At 44.3% G+C, this 9,492-nt stretch overlaps 1 protein-coding gene across 1 annotated transcript in view; it reads right to left on the reverse strand.

Moving 5' to 3' along the window:
* The window catches only part of T265_00633 (hypothetical protein), a gene marked incomplete at both ends in the record, with an annotated part of 9,232 nt that extends 1,568 nt beyond the window's left edge, over positions 1 to 7,664 (reverse strand). Inside the window, 4 exons of the mRNA XM_009164461.1 lie at positions 14 to 205; positions 227 to 251; positions 3,964 to 4,093; positions 7,547 to 7,664. Of these exons, the coding sequence (XP_009162725.1) occupies positions 14 to 205; positions 227 to 251; positions 3,964 to 4,093; positions 7,547 to 7,664 (465 nt within the window). The remainder of the gene's footprint in view (positions 1 to 13; positions 206 to 226; positions 252 to 3,963; positions 4,094 to 7,546) is intronic.
* Positions 7,665 to 9,492: the final 1,828 nt, after the last annotated feature.

The raw sequence follows: 9,492 nt of genomic DNA on the forward strand, positions 1-9,492 counted from the left end.
GACACCAACCCACACGAGCTATGGTTCTGAGACAACGATTGTCGAACACCTGAAGACGTCTCAGTTCCGCTGCTCGAATAGGCCAAGTCTCACAGCCATACAACAAAACAGCCCGTACTGTAGTTTGATACACACGTCCCTTCAGATTCAGGGATAAACCATTCTTACGCCACAGGTGTCTCAATTTTGCAAACGCGGCCCGAGCCTTTCAGATTCATGCACTCACCTCATCTGTCACACTACAATCAGAACTAATGCAACTTCCAAGATACGTAAAACGTTTTTACGGTTTCACGTTTCATTCAATCCTGGATCCAAGTCATATTGTTTCTGATACAGAAAAATGACTAGTAAAAATGTTTGGAATTATTTTAGGTTGACAATATCAACCTCGAATACAAGTTATATCCGCTGTCAACCGCCAGTTCAACCAACATCGTTTTTATCAATGAACCATATGAGGGTGTACTGGTTTCCCCTAGGCTTTACGTGTCCTATTTCTTAAGTAGCGTCTTGAACAACGAAATGCGGTTGAATTTAAGTGCAAATTGTGGGTACTGTCCAGCTTGGCCTAAGATCGATCCCCTCAAAGAGAGGAAAGGACAAATGCCAAAGTTCTGCCAGCTAGCTGTATGATACTGACAAGGATGAAAGAACAACTGCACAACATTGACCACGAGCACGCTGATTAGGTTACCCTGCTTCATGTTCCGCGATCAAGCTACCACAGTTATCATCTTGTGAAGAGTTGTAGTATGGCAGTTACGTGCACATGGTTGTGAAGGTCATCCAGACTGGAATGGAGAACCTACCAATGAAACAAATAACTCATGTGAGATGTAAGCAAATAAGCCGAAGCGTCATTGAAACAGAATAATAGGGAGCTGAAAAATCGCTCCCCGAGTAGCCAGTAAAAACTAGACCAGTGGACATTGAATATGCGACTGAAGGACAATGGTCCCGTACTCTGAGTGCGTGGCTAAACACACTACTGATCACCCGCCAGTAATATAATGTTCAACCACCAACAGCATGGGCAGAGAATCGAATCATCATAGAGAGGTGCGAGATGCATACTGCTGACTACTTTCGGTAGAGGTTGGCGTCATTTGAGGAGCGAAATCTCCACTGAAGCGGCTTCTCGCACAGCATACAAAACTTCCCTTTGAAAGAGACAAGAATAGTCTCACCTGAGCGTTGGTTTAGTGTAAGTTAATCTAATCGTGCTCGGTTCCAAAGATCTCAGTCACACGAGGCCCATCGCCCAGATCGGGGCTCATCAGATCGGCCGATCATGTGACTTTTTTGCTAACCATTGTAAACAATTTTTCCGAGGACTGTACCTCCACCGATCATCCACCGAAAAGAAAAGTTCCACTATTCCGAACGATTTTCCTTCAAAGACAAACAGTTTAAGTTGACCTGGTAGGGGGTTTATTGATCAAACCATGAATTTGAAAGTATGTGAATTTTTTACTCTTCTGCCAAACACGGACACGATGAAAACCTAATGGTTCTCTGAGTTTACTTGTGTTCCTTATATTTTCAAAAGGGACAGTTTGGATTTGGGTACCCCTTCGAGTCTGTTTTAGTGACAACTGCTATCAGAGCCCATGAATTTCTTACCTCTAAGTGACCAGGTAAACGTGTTAGATGTAGTTGTGGGGGACACGTCCAAGCATGTGATGAGAGTGTGATCACCGTACAACTCTGTTACCAGTGCGGTCGCTTATTCGGAGCCCGGTTCTGACACGTTGCTTCTTTGAAGCAAGCAAAGAAAGTCTCTGAAAGCGTGAATAGGCACCACATGGTTGATTGTTGGCACCGGCCTTGTTCTTCCCGCAATTTGCCATCATGGATAAACAAATAAGCATAAATCTTCTCGTTTCCCACGGAACACGGCTACATAACCTCCCCGGTTCTCAAGCTATTCGCCCCCCCCCCCCCGCCCATCATCACCACCAGGCAACACACATAGCGCTGAGGCTAGGTAATGAATAGGTGTTTTTGTATGGGAAAATTCAGTGCGGTCTCCAAGTCAGTCACAGCAACAGCTGACGCCGTTGTACTAATTAACCGTGGAACACACCGCGTGTGTGCTTGCCTGTATCGTTTGGGTTCGCAAGTTATTATCGCCCTACAGCTATCAACAGCTAAATAGGTTGTCCCCGAAATAGCTTCTGCCGCAGTGGCAGTGACGGAAGGAGTGCATAAAGCATTCTTGGTGCCATCCTGTTATTGTTTGTGTTGTATTAATTGCTCGTGTTTTTGGGAAACTGAGAGTGGTAGGGATCTCACGTGGGTTTTTGTTTGTTGACACTAGGTATGATAGCTCCGGCGGAAATTTTCATACGGCAACCATCAGAATGCAGTGACAATGCAGAGTGACCAACCGGGTAGGCGGATTTTAAATGTTTCTGGGTCCATTTTTCATCCCAATTTGGTCATTCAGAACCAATGATTACTGCTTCAACGCACCCTTTAATCAGTCTCATCCATTCTTCTCAACAGACTTGGCTCGCTGAGCTTAACTCGTTGGGATATTCACGCATACTCACGTGTGACCCTCCTCACAATAGATCAGCTTTGGGAGAGGCCACTTTACGAGCAATCTTCCAGATTTGCACTTTCTCAGGGTGTAGAGAAACTGCAGTCATTTTTCTTTCATTTCTCAAATTTCCCGAAAGGTCGTGCAAGGTTTCGGCTGATTACTCATCAAAACCACAGTCAACTTATCAGGAAGGTCAGATTCCTGAAAGCAACCTCAGAACGCCTGGAACCTACTGCCCCACCAAAAAATCAATAGGAAAGCCGGCAGGCATCCAGGCCAGTCAATCATTCAATCGATTCACCCCCCCCCCCCCCCCATCATCACCACCAGGCAACACACATAGCGCTGAGGCTAGGTAATGAATAGGTGTTTTTGTATGGGAAAATTCAGTGCGGTCTCCAAGTCAGTCACAGCAACAGCTGACGCCGTTGTACTAATTAACCGTGGAACACACCGCGTGTGTGCTTGCCTGTATCGTTTGGGTTCGCAAGTTATTATCGCCCTACAGCTATCAACAGCTAAATAGGTTGTCCCCGAAATAGCTTCTGCCGCAGTGGCAGTGACGGAAGGAGTGCATAAAGCATTCTTGGTGCCATCCTGTTATTGTTTGTGTTGTATTAATTGCTCGTGTTTTTGGGAAACTGAGAGTGGTAGGGATCTCACGTGGGTTTTTGTTTGTTGACACTAGGTATGATAGCTCCGGCGGAAATTTTCATACGGCAACCATCAGAATGCAGTGACAATGCAGAGTGACCAACTGGGTAGGCGGATTTTAAATGTTTCTGGGTCCATTTTTCATCCCAATTTGGTCATTCAGAACCAATGATTACTGCTTCAACGCACCCTTTAATCAGTCTCATCCATTCTTCTCAACAGACTTGGCTCGCTGAGCTTAACTCGTTGGGATATTCACGCATACTCACGTGTGACCCTCCTCACAATAGATCAGCTTTGGGAGAGGCCACTTTACGAGCAATCTTCCAGATTTGCACTTTCTCAGGGTGTAGAGAAACTGCAGTCATTTTTCTTTCATTTCTCAAATTTCCCGAAAGGTCGTGCAAGGTTTCGGCTGATTACTCATCAAAACCACAGTCAACTTATCAGGAAGGTCAGATTCCTGAAAGCAACCTCAGAACGCCTGGAACCTACTGCCCCACCAAAAAATCAACAGGAAAGCTGGCAAGCATCCAGGCCAGTCAATCATTCGATCAATTCAGTAAAACCTGATGAGTGTTCTCTGGGCCACAGAAGCACGACCGAATGTGATCAGCATTTAGGCATTCCATAGAGGCACGATCGATATTGACGGGTGTTCACTAACGCCTATCAGACAGCCTGGATCAATGTGAGAAAGTCCCCTTTAAATAGCGTGGGGCCGTCGTAACTTTTGCTCTCGCACTGCACGCATTCACGCTCTCGCATCCGTTTGTTCGGAATATAGCGGTTGTGTTCCCTTCTGTGAATCTTTTTTCTCCGGCATTAGGCACTGGAGAGGGTCAGCAGCAGATACCACAGACTGACGAATCAGCAGATATAACACAACTATGTACAGTGTTTAAGAAAAGGTGCTCCATTACTGGTCGAAGTTGAGTGTCAGAGGCCTAATTTGGAAGGCCTCGGGTGAAATTCCTGTTGTGCTTGTAGCGGCTAGTGAGGCTATGATAGCTAGAATCCCTGTACTTCGATGAACGGTTTGGAAGCTGATAAACTGAGCCGACTAAGTGACCTCTCCCCCAGTCCATGGGAGTAGCTAGTACCATCGAGGCCACAGTTATGTTCAGGTCAGTTTGTCGTTTCACACGATTTCGTCTTGATCCTCCACAATCTCTTTCCACAGAAGACCAAGTAATTAAGAGACGACTTACTACACGCACGTTTATTTGGAAGTCACAAAAGGATTAAGTAAACACGAAACAGAAAGAAGTTGTGTGTGGTTTGAACAACCGCCGAGACAGATGTCATATTTTTACTTTCACCCACATCATTTCGCGGGCCGATTTGTGCTCTACTCAGAATATCAGTGGGATGATGCCGACCGATGATTTGTTCTATAAGACCCATGTGAGAGGAATGATCTCGAGGGAATAATCGAAATGGCATTGTAGAATGCCTCATACTGTTCATGGTTTTGGATAGGTTATCTAGATTTTCCGTTGTACTCCTCACTCAGCCTTTTTTTACTCAAGGCAGCGATGTTTTTCTAGTGTTCCTTCAAGCCAAATCTGTCCAACGTCCTTTGTATTCTTGTCGACGCAAACCATTGTTTACCAACCCATTCTGGAACAGTGAATTATGAGTAGTTGTTTCTGCCTTGAGACAAAATCAAGGCATCTGCATCAATCGATTGATTTATCAATCGGCGGAAGTCTCACATGTGGTCGTACACAGACAAGTGTCGCAATGATTTCCAAACAGTCTCTTGATATGATTGTTTCGACGGGCGAACCGTAACCAAAACACCCCGTTTAGTAAACCACGTTAAGGACTCGAGAACGCAGAAGCCCGGTAAATATGATCACCAGAATTTGGAACAGATACACCATAATCACATGACGTCGATGTGGTCTCGTTGGGAAAAGTGCAATTTAAATAGAACAAGTGCAAACTGCTCTACGAGTGGCCGAGAAAGTCAGGCAGTATAATCTTCCTACAACCTGAAAAGACACCAACGGTTCTGTGTTAGAAGCCCTTCTTCGGCCTTGGGGTTATTGGGCAATGGCTGGACCATTGCATTCATGTATAGGGCTTGACGATACCATAGAATTATTTGGTTGCCCGTCGTTGTCTGTTTATGTACATCAGTCACATGACCTCCGATCGGCAGTTTAACTGCGGACTGCTCAAACAAATGACCAATTTACCAGCTATGGCAGGTCAGGTCCACTTAAAAGTGGTTTGCATGTGTGATCAGCTGTCGTATTAGTCGTGCCTGTGATAGCAACTCTACGAAGTGGTAGTCAGCTAATAGATCTGGGAACTTATCCTATCTAATGAAACCCAAGAAGGGCAGAAGCGGTAGTGAACTGTCGAAAAGTTCTCAGCAACCTTATGAGTGCTATATACCACTACTATCGTTTATTTTCGAAGAGCATGCACACAGGCATAAAAAAGTAAATGCAGGCAATGAATGTGGAAAGGTTACAACAGAATATTAGGTAAAGAAGAGAGAGGGTCTCATTCAAAGTCATGCTACCAACATTCCCAGTCAGACAAAATGAATTCCATCCGCTCCGCCACATCATCCCTTTCATCCTTCCATGTTTCTGTTCCAGAGGAGCGATTACACTCATTTGAGAAACAGTGCGCTGGACCTTAACCTAGATGACTGTAAAGCATTATTATTCTAAAGACCGGCAATGTTGTCATAAAGAACCAGTCTGAGCGAAGCTACCAGAAAGGAACTGGAGTGCCTCAACTACCTATCAGCTCCCAGCGTCATAAGGAGCGACCATTGGGAAGGAAAGCTTTTTATCTCTCTTCTCCAGGAATACACTCATTTGCAAATCAATTTGGTTTACACGGGAGACTCAACTGAATCTCTCGTTTATGATATTCTACAACTGAATGTGCTGCACACAGGCCGCCTCATGTTTCAGTTGGTACGATAATAAGTTGTAGAATAGCATAAACGAGAGATTCAGTTGAGTCTCTTGTGAAAACCAAATCGATTCGCCATTGAGTGTGTTTCTCGAAAACAGTCCAATTTGGGTTCAACTAGAACATACGGTTGAACGTTTAGTAAACCACGTTAAGGACTCGAGAACGCAGAAGCCCGGTAAATATGATCACCAGAATTTGGAACAGATACACCATAATCACATGACGTCGATGTGGTCTCGTTGGGAAAAGTGCAATTTAAATAGAACAAGTGCAAACTGCTCTACGAGTGGCCGAGAAAGTCAGGCAGTATAATCTTCCTACAACCTGAAAAGACACCAACGGTTCTGTGTTAGAAGCCCTTCTTCGGCCTTGGGGTTATTGGGCAATGGCTGGACCATTGCATTCATGTATAGGGCTTGACGATACCATAGAATTATTTGGTTGCCCGTCGTTGTCTGTTTATGTACATCAGTCACATGACCTCCGATCGGCAGTTTAACTGCGGACTGCTCAAACAAATGACCAATTTACCAGCTATGGCAGGTCAGGTCCACTTAAAAGTGGTTTGCATGTGTGATCAGCTGTCGTATTAGTCGTGCCTGTGATAGCAACTCTACGAAGTGGTAGTCAGCTAATAGATCTGGGAACTTATCCTATCTAATGAAACCCAAGAAGGGCAGAAGCGGTAGTGAACTGTCGAAAAGTTCTCAGCAACCTTATGAGTGCTATATACCACTACTATCGTTTATTTTCGAAGAGCATGCACACAGGCATAAAAAAGTAAATGCAGGCAATGAATGTGGAAAGGTTACAACAGAATATTAGGTAAAGAAGAGAGAGGGTCTCATTCAAAGTCATGCTACCAACATTCCCAGTCAGACAAAATGAATTCCATCCGCTCCGCCACATCATCCCTTTCATCCTTCCATGTTTCTGTTCCAGAGGAGCGATTACACTCATTTGAGAAACAGTGCGCTGGACCTTAACCTAGATGACTGTAAAGCATTATTATTCTAAAGACCGGCAATGTTGTCATAAAGAACCAGTCTGAGCGAAGCTACCAGAAACGAACTGGAGTGCCTCAAGTACCTATCAGCTCCCAGCGTCATAGGGAGCGACCATTGGGAAGGAAAGCTTTTTATCTCTCTTCTCCAGGAATACACTCATTTGCAAATCAATTTGGTTTACACGGGAGACTCAACTGAATCTCTCGTTTATGATATTCTACAACTGAATGTGCTGCACACAGGCCGCCTCATGTTTCAGTTGGTACGATAATAAGTTGTAGAATAGCATAAACGAGAGATTCAGTTGAGTCTCTTGTGAAAACCAAATCGATTCGCCATTGAGTGTGTTTCTCGAAAACAGTCCAATTTGGGTTCAACTAGAACATACGGTTGAAGGAAACTCGAGAACTGCGCCCACCTGATGAGCCCCAAGAAGGGCGAAAACGGTAGTGGGCTGTCGAAGAGTTTTCAGTAGGCTTGTGAGTAGTTTCCCGTTTATTTCTCATTGGAAATGGCTTACATTCGGACGGTCCTGTTTTTTGAGCTATTGAACCCTAATTTTTCAAGAGATGATTATCAGGACACCACGGCTGCTTATGACGGCTGAAAACTATTTGCAACTTAGGGTGGTTTTAACCCGGGGAATTTACTTGAATCCCAGCTGAAATCCAGGGAGTGAGCCCCAACAAAGGTAAAACCGGTAGAGGGCTGTCCTCGACCTGAGGAGTAAAATCAAGCAAAGGTGGGAAGAAATCTCCATCAAATTTCTCAAATCACATCAGCCTACTAACAATCAGTGAGTAGCTCAATTGACGAATAAAATTCACTCGATCAATGAGGGCTCGTCTGAGTCGTCACTCAAGGAGCCAGTCAACATGTGCGACTACGTGATATGGATTCAATGACTGAAGGATTGGTGGCGCTATATTCTGTCTAAATCTGAGTTAACCAGCCACGAGTAGTGGCTGGTGTTCAAACAGCACCGGGAGGTTGTGAGTCCGAAATCCTCTATCGAAATTTCGTGAGATGAATAATGCTGATGGTTTAACAGTGATTTAACAGCTACACAGTAGTTCTTGTTTTTTAGCATGGACGGGCTCTACTGACAGGAGCGTTACAAAATTTTGGAATGGACGCCTTGAGACTCAGTTTACACACAGCTGAATAGCGAGGAAAGCATCCTTACTCTGGGCCACAAGAACTAATTACACTGCAACTCCATTCCCTACGGAGCCCTTGTATTCATATTTTGCTTTGCCAGCCCAAAACTGGAGTCCAGTATTCTAAACAGGATCAAAGAAATACCGGTAGAACGAAATTGTTATAAAATTTGCCTTATGGACATTCGCCTCAACTTCTGAGATCCAAAGTTATCATCTTTATCAAGGGACAAAGAGAATACAGTTTGATTTCATATTGAATTAAATGAATGTTGCAACAGCACCCAGAAAAACCAGAGTATCTTCGAGGAAAATACAACATTCCAGGAAGAATGTAAAGTTATTTCTGGTCATCACTTTTTCTTAGAGGGATTGCCACAAATGGAGCCAAGATTCATAACTAGGCGAATAATTGTTCCATCGAACATAATTCTCATAAAGTTTCTGAGATCTCTTCAACAGCCCACGACTGCCCTCTCCTTTCTTGGGACTCATCAAGTAGGCGCGATTCCCGAGTTTGTGTCAGCGTTTAAATTTATTTAAACCAAAATTGAACGCAGTGGGTGAATCATGCTCATTTGCAAACAGTGTTGGTGCCAACAAAATATCAACCGAATCTCTCATCGAAACCAAATTAAAGTGCGACTTAGTGCGTTTCGTGGGATTTCATCCAAATTGAATTCATTTGATACCTAAGGCATCTGTGACAACCTGATGAAGAAAATATACTACAACGGTGGCCTTGTGGAGTACATTCATTCAAAGACGAGTAACTGCTTCGAGCTACTCCTCTTCATGTTCGAAGAAGAGGAGAAGGCGAAGGTGTTTCTGGATGAATTGACCAAAGACATCCCGTCCTTTGGTAAGCACTTTGCACCCATAAAGCGTAAGCTCATGTGCGTGGACGTGCACTCACTGAACACGCCACTTACAATCCAGGAAGAGGTACCGGAAGTTGTGGAGCGTTTAACGTATCTTGGCAGTTGTATTAGTTCTGGTTGTAATGCATGAATCTGCAAGGCTCGAGCCGCGTTTGCTAATTTAAGACACCTATGGCTTCAGAATGATTTATCCCTGAAACTCAAGGGACGTGTGTATCATGCTACAGTACGGGCTGTTTTGTTGTATGGCTGTGAGACTTGGCCTATTCGAGCAGCGGAACTGAGACGTCTTC

This window comes from Opisthorchis viverrini (assembly GCF_000715545.1).
Source record: "Opisthorchis viverrini unplaced genomic scaffold opera_v5_6, whole genome shotgun sequence".
NCBI classification, from domain to species: Eukaryota; Metazoa; Platyhelminthes; class Trematoda; order Opisthorchiida; family Opisthorchiidae; genus Opisthorchis; species Opisthorchis viverrini.